The 26,887-nt window shown below is 52.1% G+C and overlaps 1 protein-coding gene across 2 annotated transcripts in view; it reads left to right on the top strand.

Moving 5' to 3' along the window:
• LOC140119728 (T-box transcription factor TBX15) overlaps positions 1-26,401 on the top strand; it is a 107,899-nt gene extending 81,498 nt beyond the window's left edge. For both annotated transcript variants that reach the window (XM_072139078.1, XM_072139079.1), the window contains exons 3-8: positions 10,201-10,302; positions 11,511-11,682; positions 12,018-12,185; positions 12,317-12,381; positions 21,892-21,989; positions 23,655-26,401. In XM_072139078.1, the coding sequence (XP_071995179.1) occupies positions 10,201-10,302; positions 11,511-11,682; positions 12,018-12,185; positions 12,317-12,381; positions 21,892-21,989; positions 23,655-24,436 (1,387 nt within the window). In that variant the 3' untranslated portion in view covers positions 24,437-26,401. The remainder of the gene's footprint in view (positions 1-10,200; positions 10,303-11,510; positions 11,683-12,017; positions 12,186-12,316; positions 12,382-21,891; positions 21,990-23,654) is intronic.
• The last annotated feature ends 486 nt before the right edge of the window (positions 26,402-26,887 follow it).

Raw genomic sequence — 26,887 nt, forward strand, 5'->3', positions numbered from 1 at the left:
TGAAGCAGATGACAGGTGTGGCGAGGGGATCGGTGAAGCAGATGGCAGGTATGGCGGGGGACAGGTGAAGAAGGTGAAGAGGTGTGGCACTGAGTGCTGTAGACTACCTGCTGCTCTGTCCCTGGTCATCCAGTGTTACATGGTTTGTCTTGATGACATGACATATGTCGCTGGCTTGGTCTATTACCAGTGATGTTGCGGTTTTCTAACACTGGTGATCTAGTAGTCATCGCTGATCCAGATGTGACCATGTTATGTGGCCGCTGTTCTCGACGGATCATTGGTCCATTCTAAATGCTCCAGTATTGCAGGAACTGTTCTTTCTGATTTATTAATTAAGAGTACCCTACATAATCATAATTGGGGATCCAGAAATGTAATTCCGACAATATATATCTCTACATTGAAGTGTCCATGACCTGTGATCCGGTGATGTGGTGGCCTGGACTTGCTGTCATCCAGTGATGTGGTGGCCAGGACTTGCTGTCATCCAGTGATGTGGTGGCCAGAAGTTGTTGTCATCCAGTGATGTGTTGGCCAGGACTTGTTGTCATCCAGTGATGTGGTGGCCAGGACTTGCTGTCATCCAGTGATGTGGTGGCCAGGACTTGTTGTCATCCAGCGATGTTGTGGCCAGAAGTTGTTATCATCCAGTGATGTGGTGGCCAGGACTTGTTTTGATCCAGTGATGTGGTGGCCAGAAGTTGTTGTCATCCAGTGATGTGGTGGCCAGAAGTTGTTGTCATCCAGTGATGTGGTGGTCAAGATTTGTTGTCATCCAGTGATGTGGTGGTCAGGACTTGTTGTCATCCAGTGATGTGGTGGACAAGACTTGTCATCCAGTGATGTTGTAATCTAGTGATGTGGTGGTCAAGATTTGTTGTCATCCAGTGATGTTGTGGCCAAAGTTTGTTGTGATCCAGTGATGTGGTGGCCCGGACTTGTTGTCATCCAGTGATGTGGTGGCCAGGACTTGTTGTCATCCAGTGATGTGGTGGCCAGGACTTGTTGTGATCCGTTGATGTGGTGGCCAGAATTTGTTGTCATCCAGGGATGTGAGGGCCATGCCTTGTTGTCATCCAGTGATGTGGTGGCCATGCCTTGTTGTCATCCAGTGGTGTGGTGGCCGGGACTTCTTGTCATCCAGTGATGTGCTGGCCAGGACTTCTTGTCATCCAGTGATGTGGTGGCCAGGACTTGCTGTCATCCAGTGATGTGGTGGCCAGGACTTGTTGTCATCCAGCAATGTTGTGGCCAGAAGTTGTTATCATCCAGTGATGTGGTGGCCAGGACCTGTTTTGATCCAGTGATGTGGTTGCCATAAGTTGTTGTCATCCATGTCATGTCATGTCATGTCATGTGGTGGCCAAGACTTGTTGTCATCCAGCGATGTTGTGGCCAGAAGTTGTTATCATCCAGTGATGTTGTGATCCAGTGATGTGGTGGCCAGGACTTGTTGTGATCCAGTGATGTGGTGGCCGGACTTGTTGTCATCCAGTGACGTGGTGGCCAGGACTTGTTGTCATACAGTCATACAGTGATGTGGTGGCCAGGACTTGTTGTAATCCGGTGATGTGGTGGCCGGGACTTGTTGTCATCCAGTGATGTGGTGGTCAGGACTTGTTGTGATCCGGTGATGTGGTGGCCGGGACTTGTTGTCATCCAGTGATGTGGTGACCAGGACTTGTTGTCATCCAGTGATGTGATGGCCAGGACTTGTTGTCATCTAGTGATGTGGTGGCCAGGACTTGTTGTCATCTAGTGATGTGGTGGCCAGGACTTGTTGTGATCCAGTGGTGTGGTGGTCAGGACTTGTTGTCATCTAGTGATGTGGTGGCCGGTACTTGTTATCATCCAGTGATGTGGTGGTCAGGACTTGTTGTCATCCAGTGATGTGGTGGCCGGTACTTGTTATCATCCAGTGATGTGGTGGTCAGGACTTGTTGTCATCCAGTGATGTGGTGGCCAGGACTTGTTGTGACCAGTGATGTGGTGGCCAGGACTTGTTGTCATCCAGTGATGTGGTGGCCAGGACTTGTTGTGATCCAGTGGTGTGGTGGTCAGGACTTGTTGTCATCTAGTGATGTGGTGGCCGGGACTTCTTGTCATCCAGTGGTGTGATGGCCAGGACTTGTTGTGATCCAGTGATGTGGTGGCCAGGACTTGTTGTGATCCAGTGACGTGGTGGCCAGGACTTGTTGTCATCTAGTGATGTGGTGGCCGGGACTTCTTGTCATCCAGTGGTGTGGTGGCCAGGACTTGTTGTCATCCAGTGATGTGGTGGTCAGGACTTGTTGTCATCCAGTGATGTGGTGGCCGGGACTTGTTGTCATCCGGTGATGTGGTGGCCAGGACTTGTTGTCATCCGGTGATGTGGTGGCCAGGACTTGTTGTCATCCGGTGATGTGGTGGCCAGGACTTGTTGTCATCCGGTGATGTGGTGGCCAGGACTTGTTGTCATCTAGTGATGTGGTGGCCCGGACTTGTTGTCATCCAGTGATGTGGTGGCCAGGACTTGTTGTCATCCGGTGATGTGGTGGTCAGGACTTGTTGTCATCCGGTGATGTGGTGGCCGGGACTTCTTGTCATCCGGTGATGTGGTGGCCAGGACTTGTTGTCATCCGGTGATGTGGTGGCCAGGACTTGTTGTCATCCGGTGATGTGGTGGCCAGGACTTGTTGTCATCCGGTGATGTGGTGGCCAGGACTTGTTGTCATCTAGTGATGTGGTGGCCCGGACTTGTTGTCATCCAGTGATGTGGTGGCCAGGACTTGTTGTCATCCGGTGATGTGGTGGCCAGGACTTGTTGTAATCCGATGATGTGGTGGCCAGGACTTGTTGTCATCTGGTGATGTGGTGGCCAGGACTTGTTGTCATCTAGTGATGTGGTGGCCCGGACTTGTTGTCATCCAGTGATGTGGTGGTCATGGCTTGTTGTGATCCAGTGATGTGGTGGCCAGGACTTGTTGTCATCTAGTGATGTGGTGGCCGGGACTTGTTGTCATCCAGTGATGTGGTGGCCGGGACTTCTTGTCATCCAGTGATGTGTTGGTCATGGCTTGTTGTCATCCAGGGATGTGGTGGCCAGGACTTGTTGTCATCCGGTGATGTGGTGGCCAGGACTTGTTGTCATCCAGTGATGTGGTGGCCAGGACTTGTTGTCATCCGGTGATGTGGTGGCCAGGACTTGTTGTCATCCAGTGATGTGGTGGCCAGGACATGTTTTCATCCAGTGATGTGGTGGCCAGGACTTGTTGTCATCCAGTGATGTGGTGGCCAGGACTTTTTGTCATCCGGTGATGTGGTGGCCAGGACTTGTTGTCATCTAGTGCTGTGGTGGCCGGGACTTCTTTTCATCCAGTGATGTGGTGGCCAGGACTTGTTGTCATCCAGTGATGTGGTGGCCAGGACTTGTTGTCATCCAGTGATGTGGTGGTCAGGACTTGTTGTCATCCAGTGATGTGGTGGCCAGGACTTGTTGTGATCCAGTGATGTGGTGGCCGGGACTTGTTGTCCAGTATCTAGCTGTTCAGTGATCAGTAATCCAGTGATGTAGTTTCGATGATCAATGATCCAGTATTGAGTTTAAACAGACAGCAAATATCCCTATAGACATAACAGACATAAAGGAGTCTTCAAGTTCTCCTGTTCCCCCCACAATCTGCAATGTTGGTATGGTCCAGAGATGTGGGAAGGGACATGAACGCTGCGGATGTTATAAACCGGGTTCATCTCATGAGGAGATGTTGGAGTCTGGGAGCCAGAGGCTGAGGAACCTCTAAGACTCCTAAAGTGACAGCAGAAGATAGCAGACGTCTTGTCATGTATTTACTCTTTGGAAACTAGAGAGTGGAGTCTCTGCGTGTTTATTACGAGGAGGAGGAATCTCAGAGGAATTTTATGATAATTTGGGACTTTCCAAAAATAAGTTGTGAATACAGACTGAATCATTTACGAGGAATCTCAACTCTCGGGGCAAGTCCTAAGAAACTGGAGCCAGGGATTCTGGAGTGAAGTGTCTGCTCCCTCTTCCTGTTCTCTCTCTGCTATTTTCTACTGATGTCAGCCAATTCTCTGCTCCAAGGTAAATCAAATCTGTGGGAAGACACCGTTCTTTGTGTTAAATCATAGCTGAGAACCTTCACCCTCAAAAGAGGAAGAAGACTTTTCTATCATCCACGTGAGATGTTACTCCACCCTATAGGAACGGCTTGGGTGCAGGAAGCCTCCAGAGCTGCATTCATAATTCTGCTTCCCGCCACCTGCGGTCTGTGAGCATAGTGCTGACACACACACCCTTACAGGTTAGCTGAGCTAAGACGCTGAGGTATTCAACAACGCAGCATAGAACCGGTCACATAGACCTGATCCAGCAGAAGGCACCTGGCGGATGTGAGGTCCTGCAGCTTGAGGACCCAACAGAGACTTTTATAACTTTTGGTTTTTACAGTTTCCTGGTGGTTGCTGAAGTTGTAGGCTAATCTATAAAGGGATCCCCAATAGGGAGGTGATAATCTGCACGTCTGGAAGAAAACACCAATTAGTCCAAAGTCTGGTCCTGCCGGCCTACCCAGAGCGTCTAGGTCAAAGTTCATGGCAAAGCCAGAAAATAAAAGTGTGTTTGTGTAACCCCATTAACCTTCCCTGGATACGACATGTATCCCCCAGATCAGACCCAGAGGAATGTCCCCTGGAGGGGGGAAAGGCAAATGTGCAAACCCCATGGATTCCGTCTCAGACCTTTTACGAGAATTTTCCAAATTGCCAACATAGACCAAGCAGCATTAGGAGAAGAATCTTCTGGAAAGCTGTCAGCGCTCCATGGCTCTCTGGTTTGGTGCACATTCTGTGGTTGGGTCTATGGAGATATTTATGATGTGTGAAGATGTGAAGTAACAACTCCTACTCCTCTTCATCCAGGGAAAACGCTAAGTCTGAGTAATGTGGAAAGACCTAGGAGCAGGCTGAAGACCCCGGTCCTATCACACCCCAGGATGGCCAGACCAGGCCTCATGTGCTGGACCCAGGTACATCCTGTAGATCCATGGTCAATGTTAGTAGCTGCTGGAAATGGTGACTATTGGCCATATTGTCAAACAGAAGAATAGTCCTGAAACTTACCAGGAAGAGGTAAGAGAAGTATCATCAGATACTTCATGGTCAAGTGTGTAGCTCTGTAAGGAGCCGTCAGGCAAGCAGAGGGTTTGGTTACAGAAGTCCTGGAAATTACATTCATCCCCTCCCAGGGGACAATATTTGACGCACCCTCTCACTGACCTCACAAGGGAGTAATGATCATTAGACATGGAGGATCCTTGGCCACCTCAGTGACGGTACAATGGCTGCTCCTGCCTCGGTGAGGTGTCGAAGCATTGACATCCCTCTCTATGATGAAACTAGTTCATCTTGACTGAAGAGAGAAAGCGAAGATTGTCCAGAGGCTTTTCCTCCTACCGAGCGGCAGCATGGACCTTCCCGGGAGGAGAATGAAGATATTGGAGAAGATGATGGTTCTTCTGGTCTCTCTTTGAGTCGTGAACCCGAGGAGTCGTGAACCCGAGGAGTCGTGAACCCGAGGAGTCGTGAACCCGAGGAGTCGTGAACCCGAGGAGTCGTGAACCCGAGGAGTCGTGGAGCAAGTGAGGCCTGCAGGTCTGTGGATGTTGTTGTGTGACCTCCTGGATGAGGTAGTCTTGGATGGTCGGCCTCTCCTGGGAAGGTTCACCACAGTTTTCTCCATTTGTGGATAATGGATCTCACGGTGGTTCTAGTTCTCTTGTGTCCCACACAGTTAGAGTTGGCTTCATCACCTTCTCCAGACTGATGGATCTGAAAGACTTTGTGTAATTTGTCTCTTGTTTCTCCAATTTTTAGATTCGTTTGATGATTAGAAACATTAAAGTTACAAACATCCAAAAGATAAGAAATGACAAAGGGGGCACATACTTTTCTACACTGCTGTATACCGAGTCACATGGCTTGTCTATATCTCGTGGTCTAACGAGGGAAGGCTCAGGGTTGTCCCTCTCAGAAAACCATCAGGACACAGGTTCAGGGTGGAGTTTGAAGCCATCATCCACTTTTAGACCCCAATAAATTTCCCAAAATAGTCAGATAATCCTAGTGCCTCCGCTACTGACATCCAGACCCAAAACTAGTCCCCCCCGGCGCAGGTCGTCGCTCGTACATTTAGGTGATGAATGTTCAGCTATGTGACTGCAGACAGGACTGATCACTAATCCTATAGATTCTGTATCTTCTGGCCATTCTATGACTGCCCCCTCATCCTCCTCATCCTCCTCATCCTCCATATCCTCCACATCCTCCTCATCCTCCTCATCCTCCACATCATCCTCATCCCCCTCATCCTCCTCATCCACCACATCCTCCTCATCCTCCACATCCCCCTCATCCTCCACATCCCCCTCATCCCCCTCATCCTCCTCATCCTCCACATCCCCCTCATCCTCCACATCCTCCTCATCCTCCACATCCCCCTCATCCCCCTCATCCACCACATCCTCCTCATCCTCCACATCCCCCTCATCCTCCACATCCCCCTCATCCTCCACATCCTCCTCATCCTCCACATCCCCCTCATCCTCCACATCCTCCTCATCCTCCACATCCTCCTCATCCTCCTCATCCTCCACATCCCCCTCATCCTCCTCATCCTCCACATCATCCTCATCCCCCTCATCCTCCTCATCCACCACATCCTCCTCATCCTCCACATCCTCCTCATCCTCCACATCCCCCTCATCCTCCTCATCCTCCACATCATCCTCATCCCCCTCATCCTCCTCATCCACCACATCCTCCTCATCCTCCTCATCCTCCTCATCCTCCACATCCCCCTCATCCTCCTCATCCTCCACATCCCCCTCATCCTCCTCATCCTCCACATCCTCCTCATCCTCCACATACCCCTCATCCTCCACATCTTCCTCACCCCCCTCATCCTCCACATCCCCCTCATCCTCCACATCATCCTCATCCTCCTCACCCCCCCATCCTCCTCACCCCCCTCATCCTCCTCATCCTCCACATCCCCCTCATCCTCCTCACCCCCCTCATCCTCCACATCCCCCACATCCCCCTCATCCTCCACATCCTCCACACCCCCCTCATCCTCCACGTCCCCCTCATCCACCACATCCCCCTCATCCTCCTCATCCTCCTCATCCTCCACATCCCCCACATCCCCCTCATCCTCCACATCCCCCTCATCCTCCACATCCTCCACATCCCCCTCATCCTCCACATCCTACACCCCCCCTCATCCTCCACATCCCCCTCATCCTCCTCATCCCCCTCATCCTCCACATCCCCCTCATCCCCCTCATCCTCCACATCCCCCTCATCCCCCTCATCCTCCACATCCCCCTCATCCTCCACATCCCCCTCATCCTCCTCATCCTCCTCATCCTCCTCATCCTCCTCACCCCCCTCATCTTCCTCATCCTCCTCACCCCCCTCATCCTCCTCATCCTCCACATCCCCCTCATCCTCCACATCCCCCTGATCCTCCACATCCCCCTCATCCTCCACATCCCCCTGATCCTCCACATCCCCCTGATCCTCCACATCCCCCTCATCCTCCACATCCCCCACATCCCCCTCGTCCTCCACATCCTCCACACCCCCCTCATCCTCCACGTCCCCCTCATCCACCACATCCCCCTCATCCTCCTCATCCTCCTCATCCTCCACATCCCCCACATCCCCCTCATCCTCCACATCCCCCTCATCCTCCACATCCTCCTCATCCTCCTCATCCCCCTCATCCTCCACATCATACACCCCCCCCTCATCCTCCACATCCCCCTCATCCTCCTCATCCCCCTCATCCTCCACATCCCCCTCATCCCCCTCATCCTCCACATCCCCCTCATCCTCCTCATCCCCCTCATCCTCCAAATCCCCCTCATCCCCCTCATCCTCCACATCCCCCTCATCCTCCTCATCCTCCTCACCCCCCTCATCCTCCTCATCCTCCACATCCCCCTCATCCTCCACATCCCCCTCATCCTCCACATCCTCCACATCCCCCTCATCCCCCACATCCCCCTCATCCCCCCTCATCCTCCACATCCTCCTCATCCTCCTCATCCTCCTCATCCTCCACATCCCCCTGATCCTCCACATCCCCCTCATCCTCCACATCCTCCTCATCCTCCACATCCCCCTGATCCTCCACATCCCCCTCATCCTCCACATCCTCCTCATCCCCCTCATCCTCCCCATCCTCCACATCCTTCTCACCCTCCTCATCCTCCCCATCCTCCACATCCCCCTCATCCTCCACATCCCCCTCATCCTCCACATCCTCCACATCCCCCTCATCCCCCACATCCCCCTCATCCCCCCTCATCCTCCACATCCCCCTCATCCTCCACATCCTCCTCATCCTCCACATCCCCCTGATCCTCCACATCCCCCTCATCCTCCACATCCTCCTCATCCCCCTCATCCTCCCCATCCTCCACATCCTCCTCATCCTCCTCATCCTCATCATCCTCAACATCCCCCTCATCCTCCACATCCCCCTCATCCTCCTCATCCTCCTCATCCTCATCATCCTCAACATCCCCCTCATCCTCCACATCCCCCTCATCCTCCTCATCCTCCTCATCCTCCTCATCCTCCACATCCTCCACATCCCCCTCATCCTCCACATCCTCCTCATCCTCCACATCCTCCACATCCCCCTCATCCTCCTCACCCTCCTCATCCTCCCCATCCTCCACGTCCTCCTCACCCTCCTCATCCTCAACATCCCCCTCATCCTCCACATCCTCATCATCCTCAACATCCCCCTCATCCTCCACATCCCCCTCATCCTCCTCATCCTCCTCATCCCCCTCATCCTCCTCATCCCCCTCATCCTCCTCATCCTCCACATCCTTCTCATCCTCCACATCCTCCACATCCCCCTCATCCTCCACATCCCCCTCATCCTCCACATCCTTCTCATCCTCCTCATCCCCCTCACCCTCCTCATCCTCTTCATCCCCCTCATCCTCCTCATCCCCCTCATCCTCCTCATCCTCCTCATCCTTCTCATCCTCCACATCCTCCTCATCCCCCTCATCCTCCTCATCCTCCACATCCTTCTCATCCTCCACATCCTCCTCATCCTCCTCATCCTCCACATCCTCCTCATCCCCCTCATCCTCCTCATCCTCCACATCCACCACATCCTCTTCATCCCCCTCATCCTCCACATCCTTCTCATCCTCCTCATCCTCCTCATCCTCCTCATCCTCCTCATCCTCCTCATCCTCCACATCCTTCTCATCCTCCACATCCTCCACATCCCCCTCATCCTCCTCATCCTCCACATCCCCCTCATCCTCCACATCCCCCTCATCCTCCACATCCTTCTCATCCTCCACATCCTTCTCATCCTCCACATCCTCCTCATCCTCCACATCCCCCTCATCCTCCACATCCCCCTCATCCACCACATCCTCCTCATCCTCCACATCCTCTTCATCCCCCTCATCCTCCACATCCTCCTCATCCTCCACATCCTTCTCACCCCCCTCATCCACCACATCCTTCTCATCCTCCACATCCTCCACATCCTCCACATCCTCCTCATCCTCCACATCCCCCCCATCCTCCACATTCTTCTCATCCTCCACATCCTCCTCATCCTCCACATCCTCCACATCCTCCTCATCCTCCACACCCCCCTCATCCTCCACATCCTCCACATCCTCCTCATCCTCCACATCCTCTTCATCCCCCTCATCCTCTACATCCCCCTCATCCTCCTCATCCTCCACATCCCCCTCATCCTCCACATCCTCCACATCCTCCTCATCCTCCTCATCCTCCACATCCCCCCCATCCTCCACATCCTTCTCATTCTCCACATCCTCCTCATCCTCCACATCCTCCTCATCCTCCACACCCCCCTCATCCTCCACATCCTCCACATCCTCCTCATCCTCCACATCCTCCACATCCTCCTCATCCTCCACATCCTCCTCATCCTCCACACCCCCCTCATCCTCCACATCCTCCACATCCTCCTCATCCTCCACATCCTCCACATCCTCCTCATCCTCCACATCCTCTTCATCCCCCTCATCCTCTACATCCCCCTCATCCTCCTCATCCTCCTCATCCTCCTCATCCCCCTCGTCCTCCTCATCCTCCTCCTCACACGTTTTGTTCTGTTGATTATAGGCGAATGTTTCCGGCAATGAGAGTAAAAATCTCCGGGTTGGATCCTCATCAGCAATATTACATAGCGATGGACATCGTGCCAGTGGACAACAAAAGATACCGGTGAGGACAAACTCTGAGGACAGAGGACCTGTCATAGGGGGTAGATCAGTGTCCTCTAAACCCGTCTCCTCTGTCCACTCGTTATCTGTCAGCCTTGTTATCTTCTATTGTTACTTACATAGTCTCAGCTTATCTTGGTGAGGTTGCGGTTGCACTGTTGGTCTGGAGTATGAGGGGGACAAGACATCCCACTAGAGACGCTACTGGTACCCTTCAGACCCCCCCAAGGCTGATCAGTTACCTCCTGACCCCCACTGTCCTACTCAAAACTCCTCTGTCCTCCTCCCCCAGACTCCTCTGTCCTCCTCCTCCAGACTCCTCTGTCCTCCTCCTCCTCCAGACTCCTCTTTCCTCCTCCTCCTCCAGACTCCTCTGTCCTCCTCCAGACTCCTCTGTCCTCCTCCTCCCGCAGACTCCTCTGTCCTCCTCCTCCTCCGTCCTCCTCCTCCTCCAGACTCCTCTGTCCTCCTCCTCCTCCAGACTCCTCTGCCCTCCTCCTCCAGACTCCTCTGTCCTCCTCCAGACTCTTTTGTCCTCCTCCTCCTCCAGATTCCTCTGTCCTCCTCCTCCAGACTCCTCTGTCCTCCTCCAGACTCCTTCAGTCTTCTATGTTCCCTCCTTCAGACTCATGTGTCCTCCTCCGGACTCCTTTGTCCTCCTCCTCCTCCAGACTCCTTTGTCCTCCTCCTCCTCCAGACTCCTCTGTCCTCCTCCTCCTCCAGACCCCTCTGGCCTCCTCCTCCAGATCCCTCTGTCCTCCTCCTCCAGATCCCTCTGTCCTCCTCCTCCAGACCCCTCTGGCCTCCACCTCCAGACTCCTCTGTCCTCCTCCAGATCCCTCTGTCCTCTTCCTCTTCCTGCAGTCTTCTATGTTCCCTCCTTCAGACTCATGTGTCTTCCTCCAGACTCTTTTGCCCCTCTCCTGCCCCTCTGCCCCCAACTATGTCCTTCTCCAGACCACCAGTTTGCCCCTCAGACACCTCTCTCCTCCTCCAGCTACCCATCCACAACCCTCTGTACTGCTTCAAACTCCTTTCTCTTAACCATAGTCCCTGTGCCCACTTTCCCCTTTCAGACTCCATAGCCTTCTGTAGACTTCTCCTTCGGTGGATCTTCACCTTCACCCCCACCCCACCTCTGCCATCCATGTATATATTGCTAGAAATATGAATATGAGCCGAGTCTAATGATTCACTCTTGTGGTGCAGATATGTTTACCACAGCTCCAAATGGATGGTGGCTGGAAACGCTGACTCCCCAGTTCCTCCTCGGGTTTACATCCATCCAGACTCCTTGGCCTCTGGAGACACCTGGATGAGGCAGGTGGTCAGCTTCGACAAGCTCAAACTCACAAACAACGAGCTCGACGATCAAGGACATGTAAGTACTGCCCGGTCTGGCGAGGATACATCTGTCACCCACATGGGACACGAGATCGAGATTTATCATTAGAGACCAACCATAGTCTGATAGAAGGTCGTCCAAGAGTTTTACCCAGTGTTTTCTCCGACCTCTCGACCCCCATGGCCATCTAGACCCGGGAGCCTTGACCTTTACCTTTTGTTCTTCATCCACTTATCAGCTTTAGAGATGGCTGAGCCTATTAGATTTCTAGATTTCTGCCTCGGATCCCACACTGCATGCCTCTTAATGCTCCATTGGTCTGTGTTTGGATACAGGGAATAATCCCATGACTCCCGTGTATGTGGTTACAGATAATCCTGCACTCCATGCACAAGTATCAGCCCCGCGTCCACGTCATCCGGAAGGACTTCAGCAGCGACTTGTCTCCCACCAAGCCTGTTCCGGCAGGAGAAGGAGTGAAAACCTTCAACTTTCCCGAGACGGTCTTCACCACTGTGACTGCCTATCAGAACCAGCAGGTGAGGCTCCAGCCGGGATCCGGGCTCCTTCCAGGGAACGTGCTTTGTATTTTGCAGAATCACTTATTTCATTGAGGATCATTAGTCTTTATTTTTAGCAGCCGTGAGTCACGGGCTTTGTTGTGTTCCAGATTACAAGGCTGAAGATTGACAGGAACCCCTTTGCCAAAGGATTCCGGGACTCGGGAAGAAACCGGTATGTCAGAGAATTAGTGTGCAGGCCAGAGCTGAGAGTTTTGGCTTCAGATCCTTCCTGGGATCATTTTGCAAACACATTTTCATGTGAAAAAAAAAGAAAATGGTATTTTTATGTGGACTTGATTGACGTGAGAGGAGCCAGGAGGCGTCCAAGACATAATTCTGTTTGGACTCAGATCAAAGGGAAAGACATAGTCATTCATCAAGCCGGGGTCCTTCTCCTCATCCCCCAATGTGTACCCACATAACCTCAGACTGATGGTCAGGAAGCCACCACCTATCCACAGCTCCATGGAAAAGTTAAGCCCAGAAGAAGATTATGTTGTAAAATGTTATAACTTCAGTTTCATTGTGATGCCCATTCCATTCCCGCCATGGAATTTCTTCACTCCCACTGTACTTTCCTACGGGCCGTCTAAACCTGGGGATTAAGATGAGAAATTGTAACTGATATTTATAGACTGGTTCATATTCAAAGAAGTCCCCATCATATGTCGTCCTTCCATTATCATCTAACGTGATTCTCAGGCTAGAGAATTACAATCTATACATGTAATCTATAGACCGCTACTACAGATCAATCCATTGGTGTAAGCCAAAGACCTTCATTGTAGGGCAGTCCATCCAGCTCAGCCATAGACCTTCATTGTAGGGAAGTCCATCCAGCTCAGCCGTAGACCTCCATTGTAGGGCAGTTCATCCAGCTCAGCCGTAGACCTCCATTGTAGGGCAGTTCATCCAGCTCAGCCGTAGACCTCCATTGTAGGGCAGTTCATCCAGCTCAGCCGTAGACCTCCATTGTAGGGCAGTTCATCCAGCTCAGCCGTAGACCTCCATTGTAGGGCAGTTCATCCAGCTCAGCCGTAGACCTTCATTGTAGGGCAGTTCATGGATCTCAGCCAAAGACCTCCATCATAGGGCAGTTCATCCATCTCAGCCATAGACCTCCATTATTGGGTAGTGCATCTTTCTCAGCCGTAGACCACCGTTTTAGGGAAGTCCATACATCTCAGTGGTAGACCCCTATTTTAGGACAATCCATCCATCTCAGCCATAGACCTTCATTGTAGGGCAGTCCAACCATCTCAGCCATAGACCTTCATTGTAGGGCAGTCCACCGATCTCAGTGGTAGACCTCCATTATAGGACAATCCATCAGAAGCCATAGACCTCCAACATAGGGCAGTTCATGTATCTCAGCCATAGATCTCAGCCATAGACCTGCATTGTAAGGCAGTACATACATCTCTGCCATAGACCTCCATTATAGGGCAGTCCATGCATTTCAGCTGTAGACCTCCTGTGCAGGGGCAGTTCATCTATCTAGGCCGTAGACCTCCATTGTAGGGCAGTCTAGACATCTCAGCCATATACCTGCATTATAGGGCAGTCTAGACATCTCACCTGTAGACCTCCATTAAAGGGCAGTCTAGACATCTCAGCCATATACCTGCATTATAGGGCAGTCTAGACATCTCACCTGTAGATCTCCATTGTAGGGCAGTCTAGACATCTCAGCCATATACCTGCATTATAGGGCAGTCTAGACATCTCACCTGTAGACCTCCATTAAAGGGCAGTCTATCCATCTCAGCCATATACCTGCATTATAGGGCAGTCTAGACATCTCACCTGTAGACCTCCATTAAAGGGCAGTCTATCCATCTCATCTTTAGACCTCAATTGTAGGATAGTCTATCAATCTCAGTGGTAGACCTCCAGTGTAGGGCAGTCCATCCATCTCAGCCATAGATCTTCATTGTAGGGCAGTCCATGCATCTCAGCCTTAGACCTCCACCACATCCAGTCCATCCATGTACACTACAGACCTCCACTACAGACAAGGCAAGACCTCTATTGTAGTCATAGACCTCCATTTGGTCCAGTTCATCCATGGATGAATTAGACCTTCATGGTAAGCTTCTCCATAAATGTAAGCAAATATTTCTGTTAAAGACCAGTCCAACCATCTCAGCCATAGACCTCCATTGTAGGGAAGTCCAACCATCTCAGCCATAGACCTCCATTGTAGGGAAGTCCAACCATCTCAGCCATAGACCTCCATTGTAGGGAAGTCCAACCATCTCAGCCATAGACCTCCATTGTAGGGCAGTCCAACCATCTTAGCCATAGACCTCCATTGTAGGGCAGTCCAACCATCTCAGCCATAGACCTCCATTGTAGGGCAGTCCAACCATCTCAGCCATAGACCTCCATTGTAGGGCAGTCCAACCATCTCAGCCATAGACCTCCATTGTAGATAAATCCATTAATGTAAGCAAATACCTCCATTGTAGGGCAGTCCAACCATCTCCGCCATAGACCTCCATTGTAGGGCAGTCCAACCATCTCAGCCATAGACCTCCATTGTAGGGCAGTCCAACCATCTCAGCCATAGACCTCCATTGTAGGGCAGTCCAACCATCTCAGCCATAGACCTCCATTGCGGATAAATCCATCAATGTAAGCAAATGCCTTCATTGTAGAGCAGTCCAACCATGAAAGCCATAGACCTCCATGTCTGCTGTTGACCTCCAATGTTGAACAGTCCAGGTCCAGGTCCATGTAAGCCATAGACCTCCATATTAGCCATAGAGCTATAGACCTGTGCATTCCTAGACCTCCATAATGAATTTCAGATGACTGTAGCTCATCAGACTTTCTGGGACTGATATTAATAGTCCCCATACAACTGTGATGGAGACTTCAGTTCACGCCTCCTCGCGTCGGCCAGACTATAAGCAGAACAGGACAAAAACACTTGTCACAATAGATTTCTCCTTCTCCGAGGAGATGGGATCCAGAGTACGTGGCGCAGGACCGACAGTCTATAAAACCCCCCTGTAATTGCCTGCAGTGCTCTCAGAATAGCCCAGAGGATCGGCAGTAGAAGAGGGTCTGGTCTATAAATACTGCGCACATAAAGCAGATTACTGGCCGAGGTGTGGGCTGATACATGGAGAAGGCTGGGGATTTGCATCAGACATTGGCCGGGCTGTAATACATGTCCTAATAACCAAGGATTAGGGGGCACGGCCGACCCATAACATATGGCTAATTTCTATTGAGACTCCACAGAGACATGAATGGCGGCTATAAAGAAGAGGGATCGCTCTGCGCTCGTCACAATGAGATGTAGCAAACAGTTTATTATTCAACACCTTCTCCTATAATCACTTCTATATGTGATGTGTAGGGGGGGGGGCTGTGCAGAAAAACAGACGACTATGGGAATGCTGGAACGTTTACATTGTGTCTCTTATAGATTCATGAGTTTTGCTTTACTTGACGATCGTACGACATCAGATACATGGGATGAAGCTGATGGGTCACACAAAAAGCCATCTAGAACCTTCCATCACATGTCATTTTTATCGATTCGTTACGTCCAGAATGGGATTGAGCTTATTGAGGAAGTTTACGTTTATTTTTGTTAATTGTTGGCTCTTTTCGGCCAAGAAATCCGACGCTTGTCCTTCACCCATCACCTCAGAAATGACCTTTTCTACACTTTACTACCAAGTGACTTTCTTCTCCACATTCACCATCACCTTCCATGACTTCATAGCCCACGGCTCAGTAACCATCAGCCATAATCTTCCAGATGACTTCCATCTTATCCTAATGCCATGTATTACTTCCAAGTAAATGTCACTTTACCCGAATGACAAAGGATCTTCATCCATCTTCTCCCAAGTGACGTTAAGCTCACCCTACTGCCAAAGGACCTGCATCCGACTTCTCCAGATCAAACTTCACCTCATTCTCCTGCCAGGTGACCTCCATGTAACATCCGCCAAATGTCCTCTCCAAATGGACCTCCACAATACCTCCTGCCAGGTGACCTCCATGTAACATCCGCCAAATGTCCACTACCTAACCCTACTGCTAAATGACCTTTATCTTCTCCACAAAACCTCCTGCCAGGTGACCTTTATCTGTCTTCTCCCAAAAGACCTTCATCTAGCTCAAGTGACCACCGCCAAGAAGATAGAGGGAATAAGAATAATTTCAGAAGAAGACTAGGGGGATCCCAAAACATCCGTATTTCCTCATCTTCCATCTTCCAGCTGGATCTTCCAGTGGACTCAGTTGTAGAGTAGCATCCAAATCTACCCAACTTGGTTTCATAACGTGACCCAATTGAGATCCGTTCTTTGAACCATGCTAAGTGCCCCCTGAGGTTGTTGGTTGATGTTTGGAGCACCTTCCAGGGTTTGGCCATCCTTACATGACACAGCTCGAATAGCAACGTTCATCAACTACTTCAAGATGTTCCTGGCTTTCCTTCCAGCCTTCCTTCATCTTACTTTCCCTTCCGTTACTCAGCTGTCCATCTCCAGTGACATGTCTGTGAATCATCCAGATATCACTCATCTTCCCTCAGACATCTTCTACCTTCCACCGGCTTCACGATGGTGACGTTGCGGACACAGTCTGGACCATGTGGATCCCATTACCCAGATATGCAAAACATCTTGTTCCATTTTCCATACAATACAACAGTTTGATTTATTGCTCGATATTAAAAACGTGGAGCGCTAAGACAAGGGAAAGAAAGATGAAAAGATACATCAAATTTTTCATACCTATTAAAAGTACAAAACTCTGTATAAATGGATCCAAATGTAGCGAGATCCAAGGAGTGGCCCTCAGAGCTCGGCTTTGGTTTTCATTTGTGTTCGACACAAAGTCATGTATGTAAGGTCGGTCCTGCTCCGGCGCGGAGCACAAGAGCTGCTCCAGACACTTAGTGTCACACTCCTATGAAGCCGACTCTGACAGTGGAGGAGGACCGGGTCCTCGGCAGATGCCTGTATCATGTATCCAGGCAGTATATCAGCTGGAGGAGTCCTGGGAGGACTAACTCCAAACCCAAAGGATATTCTGATGAATAAACACCCGTAGGTGAAAAGCCGGCTCACCCGGACAGACCGAATCCAAGTCCTCCAGGCCTCCCCTCTGGTCCTGACCGAATCCAAGTCCTCCTGGCCTCCCCTCCGGTCCAGACCGAATCCAAGTCCTCCTGGCTACCCCTCCGGTCCAGACCGAATCCAAGTCCTCCTGGCTACCCCTCCGGTCCAGACCGAATCCAAGTCCTCCTGGCCACCCCTCCGGTCCAGACCGAATCCAAGTCCTCCTGGCCTCCCCTCCGGTCCAGACCGAATCCAAGTCCTCCTGGCCTCCCCTCCGGTCCAGACCGAATCCAAGTCCTCCTGGCCTCCCCTCCGGTCCAGACCGAATCCAAGTCTTCCTGGCCACCCCTCTAGTCCAGACCGAATCCAAGTCCTCCTGGCCTCCACTCCGGTCCAGACCGAATCCAAGTCCTCCTGGCCTCCCCTCCGGTCCAGACCGAATCCAAGTCCTCCAGGCCTCCCCTCCGGTCCAGACCGAATCCAAGTCCTCCTGGCCTCCCCTCCGGTCCAGACCGAATCCAAGTCCTCCTGGCCTCCCCTCCGGTCCAGACCGAATTCAAGTCCTCCTGGCCTCCCCTCCGGTCCAGACCGAATCCAAGTCCTCCTGGCCTCCCCTCCGTTCCAGACCGAATCCAAGTCCTCCTGGCCTCCCCTCCGTTCCAGACCGAATCCAAGTCCTCCAGGCCTCCCCTCCGTTCCAGACCGAATCCAAGTCCTCCTGGCCACCCCTCTGGTTCAGACCGAATCCAAGTCCTCCTGGCCACCCCTCTGGTTCAGACCTAATCCAAGTCCTCCTGGCCTCCCCTCCGTTCCAGACCGAATCCAAGTCCTCCTGGCCTCCCCTCCGGTCCAGACCGAATCCAAGTCCTCCTGGCCTCCCCTCCGGTCCAGACCGAATCCAAGTCCTCCAGGCCTCCCCTCCGTTCCAGACCGAATCCAAGTCCTCCTGGCCACCCCTCTGGTTCAGACCTAATCCAAGTCCTCCAGGCCTCCCCTCCGGTCCAGACCGAATCCAAGTCCTCCTGGCCTCCCCTCCGGTCCAGACCAAAACCAAGTCCCCCAGGCCTCCCCTCCGTTCCAGACCGAATCCAAGTCCTCCTGGCCACCCCTCTGGTTCAGACCTAATCCAAGTCCTCCAGGCCTCCCCTCCGGTCCAGACCGAATCCAAGTCCTCCTGGCCTCCCCTCCGGTCCAGACCAAAACCAAGTCCCCCAGGCCTCCCCTCCGGTCCAGACCGAATCCAAGTCCTCCTGGCCTCCCCTCCGGTCCAGACCAAAACCAAGTCCCCCAGGCCTCCCCTCCGGTCCAGACCGAATCCAAGTCCTCCTGGCCTCCCCTCCGGTCCAGACCGAATCCAAGTCCTCCTGGCCACCCCTCCGGTCCAGCCCGAATCCAAGTCCTCCTGGCCACCCCTCCGGTCCAGACCGAATCCAAGTCCTCCTGGCCACCCCTCTAGTCCAGACCGAATCCAAGTCCTCCTTGCCACCCCTCCAGTGCACACAGTGGAAAGTCTACAGCCGCAGGGTCCACACAAAAAATACGCAGCATACTTGGCACTCGTAGGAAACCATCAGGGGTAATAAAAAGATTAGCGTCTCAGGAACATAACAATAGATGTGCAGACGATCAACGCGTTTCACCACAGACAGAGTCTCAGTCATGATCTAAGACGCTCTGCGCCGAAACACGTTAATCGTCTGCGCATATATTGTTATATATGACCCTGTGCCCTGATAATCTAAGCACATTGTCAGCACACAGCATCTCACAGCACAGAGGGATCATGAAGTGTCTGCTCAGAGACATATATTAAATCCCTGCTGCTACTAACATCATACACAAAGGTCCTCTCCAGAGACAATACATAACACTGGCTGCAGAGAGCACAGAGCACAGCAGTGTGAGGTCTGATTACACATCTCTCCAGGGACAATACATAACACTGTCTGCAGAGAGCACGGAGCACAGCAGTGTGAGGTCTGATTACACATCTCTCCAGGGACAATACATAACACTGTCTGCAGAGAGCACAGAGCACAGCAGTGTGAGGTCTGATTACACATCTCCCCTGGGACAGTACATAACACTGGCTGCAGAGAGCACAGAGCACAGCAGTGTGAGGTCTGATTACACATCTCTCCAGGGACAATACATAACACTGTCTGCAGAGAGCACAGAGCACAGCAGTGTGAGGTCTGATTACACATCTCTCCAGGGACAATACATAACACTGGCTGCAGAGAGCACAGAGCACAGCAGTGTGAGGTCTGATTACACATCTCTCCAGAGACAATACATAACACTGGCTGCAGAGAGCACAGAGCACAGCAGTGTGAGGTCTGATTACACATCTCTCCAGGGACAGTACATAACACTGGCTGCAGAGAGCACAGAGCACAGCAGTGTGAGGTCTGATTACACATCTCTCCAGGGATAATACATAACACTGGCTGCAGAGAGCACAGAGCACAGCAGTGTGAGGTCTGATCACACATCTCTCCAGGGACAATACATAACACTGGCTGCACAGAGCACAGAGCACAGCAGTGTGAGGTATGATTACACATCTCTTCAGGGACAATACATAACACTGGCTGCAGAGAGCACAGAGCACAGCAGTGTGAGGTCTGATTACACATCTCTCCAGGGACAATACATAACACTGGCTACAGAGAGCACAGAGCACAGCAGTGTGAGGTATCATTACACATCTCTCCAGGGACAATACATAACACTGGCTGCAGAGAGCACAGAGCACAGCAGTGTGAGGTCTGATTACACATCTCTCCTCGCATAATACATAACACTGGCTGCAGAGAGCACAGAGCACAGCAGTGTGAGGTCTGATTACTCATCTCCCCTGGGACAGTACATAACACTGGCTGCAGAGAGCACAGAGCACAGCAGTGTGAGGTCTGATTACACATCTCTCCAGGGACAATACATAACACTGGCTGCAGGGAGCAGAGCACAGCAGTGTGAGGTCTGATTACACATCTCTCCAGGGACAATACATAACACTGGCTGCAGAGAGCACAGAGCACAGCAGTGTGAGGTATGAATACACATCTCTCCAGGGACAATACATAGCACTGGCTGCAGAGAGCACAGAGCACAGCAGTGTGAGGTCTGATTACACATCTCTCCAGGGACAATACATAACACTGGCTGCAGAGAGGACAGAGCACAGCAGTGTGAGGTCTGATTACACAACTCTCCAGGGACAATACATAACACTGGCTGCAGAGAGCACAGAGCACAGCAGTGTGAGGTCTGATTACACATCTCTCCAGGGACAGTACATAACACTGGCAGCAGAGAGCACAGAGCACAGCAGCGTGAGGTCTGATTACACATCTCTCCAGGGATAATACATAACACTGGCTGCAGAGAGCACAGAGCACAGCAGCGTGAGGTCTGATTACACATCTCTCCAGGGACAATACATAACACTGGCTGCAGAGAGCACAGAGCACAGCAGTGTGAGGTCTGATTACACATCTCTCCAGGGACAATACATAACACCGGCTGCAGAGAGCACAGAGCACAACAGTGTGAGGTATGATTATACATCTCTCCAGGGACAATACATAACACTGGCTGCAGAGAGCACAGAGCACAGCAGTGTGAGGTCTGATTACACATCTCTCCAGGGACAATACATAACACTGGCTGCAGAGAGCACAGAGCACAGCAGTGTGAGGTCTGATTACACATCTCTCCAGGGACAATACATAACACTGGCTGCAGAGAGCACAGAGCACAGCAATGTGAGGTCTGATTACACATCCCTCCAGGGACAATACATAACACTGGCTGCACAGAGCACAGCAGTGTGAGGTCTGATTACACATCTCTCCAGGGACATTACATAACACTGGCTGCAGAGAGCACAGAGCACAGCAGTGTGAGGTCTGATTACACATCTCTCCAGGGACAGTACATAACACTGGCTGCAGAGAGCACAGAGCACAGCAGTGTGAGGTCTGATTACACATCTCTCCAGGGACAATACATAACACTGGCTGCAGAGAGCACAGAGCACAGCAGTGTGAGGTCTGATTACACATCTCTCCAGGGACAATACATAACACTGGCTGCAGAGAGCACAGAGCACAGCAGTGTGAGGTCTGATTACACATCTCTCCAGGGACAATACATAACACTGGCTGCAGAGAGCACAGAGCACAGCAGTGTGAGGTCTGATTACACATCTCTCCAGGGACAATACATAACACTGGCTGCAGAGAGCACAGAGCACAGCAGTGTGAGGTCTGATTACACATCTCTCCAGGGACAATACATAACACCATCGCCTGCATCTATGGCAGAGGGTGATTTTTGGAGGTCCATAGACATCAGAGAGACCTCCAGGGCCTGACTATTCCATGTATCAGAGCTTGGCCCCGGTTTCCTCTTGAGGTGGGGCCCGGATGAGTTGGTCTTTGGCAGCACATAAAGCGCCTCTCCTGGGGATTGTACACACTGCAGAGTAGTTCGCTGTTTGTCAGGGGATCTGCTCTGCGCTTTTATGGGGTGTGATATAAATGGATTCTGTCTTCGATTTAGCTAATTGTTTGTCTCGTTTGCAGGACGGGCCTGGAGGCTATCATGGAGACGTACGCCTTCTGGAGGCCACCGGTCCGCACTCTTACCTTTGAAGATTTTACGACCATGCAGAAGCAACAAGGTGAGCTCAGCCCTGTCCAGATACCAGGGACTTGCACTTGTTTGGGGGGGCTTCCTCGCTCATGTGTTGAGCAGCTGAGGGTCTGTACCGGTGGTTTTCGTTAGAGATGAAAAAATCCTCGGAGGAATAAGCTTTGGAGGTGATGAAAACAGCATTTCTCTCTGCCTCTCCGCCCAGAAGTTTATGATAATTCCTGGCTCTGGATCAGCCGCACGTTGCATCACATTAATCGCATTAGAGGGATGAGGTGGTGGACCAGGTCCGATCTGTCCTAACTTCTCGGCCGCTCCTTGTAGAACATATATCCCCCTGGAGATGTAGACCAATGAGTCCGTCATCCTCCAGGGGACCTGCCCGTGGCGGACCTGCCCGTGGTGGACCTGCCCGTGGGTGACCTGCCCTGGAGGACCTGCCTGTGGGGGACCTGCCCAAGGAGGACCTGCCAGTGGTGGACCTGCCCGTGGGGGACCTGCCTGTGGGGGACCTGCCCGTGGTTGACCTGTCTGTGGTTGACCTGCCCGTGGTGGACCTGCCCAAGGAGGACCTGCCCGTGGTGGACCTGCCCGTGGTGGACCTGCCCATGGTGGACCTGTCTGTGGGTGACCTTCTCAGCCGCTCCTTGTAGAACATATATCCCCCTGGAGATGTAGACCAATGAGTCCGTCATCCTCCAGGGGACCTGCCCGTGGCGGACCTGCCCGTGGTGGACCTGCCCGTGGGTGACCTGCCCTGGAGGACCTGCCTGTGGGGGACCTGCCCAAGGAGGACCTGCCAGTGGTGGACCTGCCCGTGGGGGACCTGCCCGTGGGGGACCTGTCTGTGGTTGACCTGCCCGTGGTGGACCTGCCCAAGGAGGACCTGCCCGTGGTGGACCTGCCCGTGGTGGACCTGCCCATGGTGGACCTGTCTGTGGGTGACCTGCCCGTGGTGGTCCAGCGCTGTGTAGATCCATCACATTTCCAGATCTCATCATTGTAATTGGAAAAACTATAATTGAAGGGGTTTTCTGGTTTAGCTGGTGCTCAATACTTATGATAGGTGATCAATGTGATCAGCTGCTTCACAGTCCAGTAACATCATGTAGATCCATCAGGTGGTCCCTGATCTCCCCCATAGAGGGCCTCACGCTGTCACCCCCAGAAGAAGCGACGGCAGAGCTGGGAACATGTGAGTTCTTGCTCCTCTCTCTTCGAGGCATTACTCATTGGTGCCCATCTTACTGGTGACCTTCATGCTCAGGTGGATACGGACCATTAGCAGTCATTACTCCAATGTTCAGCAGAGGGTAAGTATCACATGGGCTGACAGCGATCTGGCATCCATCGCTATAATCTCCTGACTGGGAGCAGGTCAGACATCACATCCATCACTGCCGCTAAATATAATGCTGGAAACCGGTGTCCTGTACAAGGGGGGGTCATGTGATGTGTAGGATCCGTATACTGATCCATATACTGATGTGTACGAGGGCGGGGGGTCCGTATACTGATGTGTACAAGGGCGGGGGGTCCGTATACTGATGTGTGTGAGTGATGAGTAATGTTGGGGATCCATCCTTGTGTTGGCCAGTCGTAGTACCTTTGATTTGCTTCCTCCAGCCTTTGGTTGGAGAACAATGACTCTCTGGTCACACTTGTTAACATGTTCTCTCCGTTCTTCTCCCAGGTGGCAGCACCGGAACGTCCCCCACAACCTCCAGCACTGGGACCCCATCTCCATCGGCCTCGTCCCACCTGCTCTCTCCATCTTGTTCTCCTCCAACCTTTCATCTGACGCCCAACTCCTTCAATGTCGGCTGCCGGGAGAACCAGCTGTGCAACCTGAATCTGTCCGAGTATCCGGCCTGTGCCAGGAGCAACATGGCCGCCCTCCAGAGCTACTCCAGCCTGGGCGATAATGGATACAACCGGCTGCAGGGAGGAAACTCCTCTGGTACCCAACCCTCCGAGACCTTCATGTCCCAGAGGACTTCCACCTTAATCTCTGGAATGCCAGCTCCGTCCTCCTTGCCAAGCAACAGCAAGATGGATGCCTACAGTGGGCAGCTGGGCTCATACCCAACCTCACAATTTCAGTATATGATGCAGGCGGGGACCCCCTCGTCCAGCTCATCCTCCTCCCACATGTTTGGAAGCGGCCACATGCAGCAGGGTTCCTACAATGCCTTCTCCATCCACAACCCGTACAACCTATACGGATACAACTTCCCGGCTTCTCCTCGCCTGGCAGCGAGTCCCGAGAAACTGACTGCACCACAAGGCACTTTACTCTGCTCCTCCCCCTCCAATGTTGCCTTTGGGGAGAGGCAGTACCTGTCCTCTGGTATGGATGCCATGCACATGATTGGCAATCCTACCACCAACCAGCAAGCGGCCAACGCCTGTGACAGCAGACAGTACGGAGCGGTGCCAGGATCCTCCTCACAGATGTCCGTGCACATGGTCTGAAGACTGTCCTGGGTCGGCAGGGTGGAAGGATGAGACCTCGGTGCCTTATGGAAGGAGTCGTGACCATCTCCTGGAACTTTGTGGATGTACAATCAGTATCATGGACCTCCGTGCAGCAGGACTTCTACATCTCTCCATGAGACTGTTGAGGATTCTCCGGACGTGCGGTGGGATCATCCTTAAGGATCGATGGATCTGACAATCATTTTTCAGAAAATATTTATATCTTCAAAAAAGTTTTTCAACGCGAGATGTTGTGATGTGTTCCCGGATGGCTGGACCCCTGTGGAAGGTCCTCTGGATATCACAGGGACACGGGATGTTGTGATGTGTTCCCGGATGGCTGGACCCCTGTGGAAGGTCCTCTGGATATCACAGGGACACGGGATGTTGTGATGTGTTCCCGGATGGCTGGACCCCTGTGGAAGGTCCTCTGGATATCACAGGGACACGGGATGTTGTGATGTGTTCCCGGATGGCTGGACCCCTGTGGAAGGTCCTCTGGATATCACAGGGACACGGGATGTTGAGTTCTATGACTTGTGCTGGATGTAGATTTGTTCTTTGACACGTGAGACCGCTGCCGGGAAATTGGAGCGTGGAGCGTGATGGGGATTGGGAAATGAGGGGGAAGACGCTCCTTTGAACTGGTGATTGGGAAGTGAGGTGGAAGGGGAGCAGGAAGGTTTACGACAGACGCCTCGGTGGAAGTGCGGGGCCTTGGATTATCTGGATTACGATCTTCTCTGTCCGGACACCTGTGTACATACGGACAAGGGATTTCTTCTTCCACGTTGCGACGACCTATCACATTGGTGTTTTGTTTGAATTGTTGTGATATAGGAATGAAAGCTCTTAGTGCACTTTGGAGCAGCGTTCAGAGGCTCCCTCATCCATGTCCGCCACGGATCATAGTACCACACGACTGGGAGGCCTCGCTATCCCAGGGTTTGGGTTCCTCCAGCTCGGATTTGGACACCTCCTTCTCTATGGTGCGGTAACACAGGTGCTACAATGTAGAGAGGAGACAGTATCAGAGCCCCAACCTCCAGGTCTGGAGTGCCCCTTTAAGTTGGTCTTCCATTTCCGACACCAAAGATGAGTTAGGAAACAATCAGTCTTCCAGTTTGGTGCCAAGAAAGTGTGTACATTGCAATGAGCCGTGTGCCACGTGCCTTACTCTACTCTTTGTATATTATAGCTGGTATTTGCCAAAGTTACTTTTACAGAGTTTATGCTTCAGGACACTTTACAGGGCGCCCACTTCAGCCACGTGGACCTCTCCAGATAGATGCATGGTGGAGCAGGAGGTGGCCATATTTAGTCTCGTAGGCCTAGATGAGGACATCCATGAAGACCAGGACCCCTGTGGACATCTCTGGGTTTCGTTCCTTGGGTTGGGTCATGGTTTGGGGTAGATGTTTGGTTCTAGACATCTCCTCACCGTCCTTTATGTTTGACCTACATCTTCAGGACAACCTTAGAGACACGAGTCATGTAGCATTACATCTAGCTGCCATCGTACACAGGCTCAGTACTTCCTCCATTCCCCGTGCCACCTGTGTCCATGCTGTCTAGGGATAGGGAGTGATAGTTGGGGAGCTCGCACCTCTCTTTGGTGTAGGTCCTGCTTGTATCCACTGTATAATTATTGCGCTGCTTTATGTGTTAATATTGCTTTTCGTTGTGCCTTCTTGTTTCATGAGAGCAGCAGCCCCCATTTCCCACCACCGCTGCCATGTACCCACCAAGATGCCCCTGCCGCCCATTACATTGGCCCTACTCCAGCCCACCACCACTATAATGTACCACACCCATCTACCCAACCGCTCCACCGGGTACAATTCATGGCGCCCCCACCATCATGTACAATCCATGGCACCCCTGCACCCCACCATCATGTACAATCCATGGCACCCCTGCACCCCACCATCATGTACAATCCATGGCGCCCCTGCACCCTACCACTATGCAGAATCCGTGGCACCCCTGTACCCCACCACTCTATAATCAGTGGCACCCCCCACTATGCACAATCCGTGGCGCCCTTGCACCCTTCCACTATGTACAATCCACTTGTATCATCCATATACTGGTGTGAAGTCCTGCATGTACTGGGGGTCGGTGGGACCTACCTGTGAGGTTGGTGTCGGGGCTGCAGCTCTCATGACAATATGAAGCCGCAGTTGTGTGATAAATAAGACATAATACGGTTTCTGTTTGGATGTGATGTAGATATTGGTATTTAAGTGAGAAATTGCGGCGGGGGAGGGGAGAGCAGTGGCCGCTATGTAACATATCACTGTGTATAACGCACTCTGTCTATAAGTGCCCCCCACACAGACGCTCAATAAATATCTCCGCTCCCTGTTATTACGTGTCATGTGTATAATACACCCAGTAATCACCTCATGTATAACCGCTATAATGCGACATCCCCCACCGGGTCCT

Source organism: Engystomops pustulosus, chromosome 2 (assembly GCF_040894005.1).
Source record: "Engystomops pustulosus chromosome 2, aEngPut4.maternal, whole genome shotgun sequence".
NCBI lineage: Eukaryota > Metazoa > Chordata > Amphibia > Anura > Leptodactylidae > Engystomops > Engystomops pustulosus.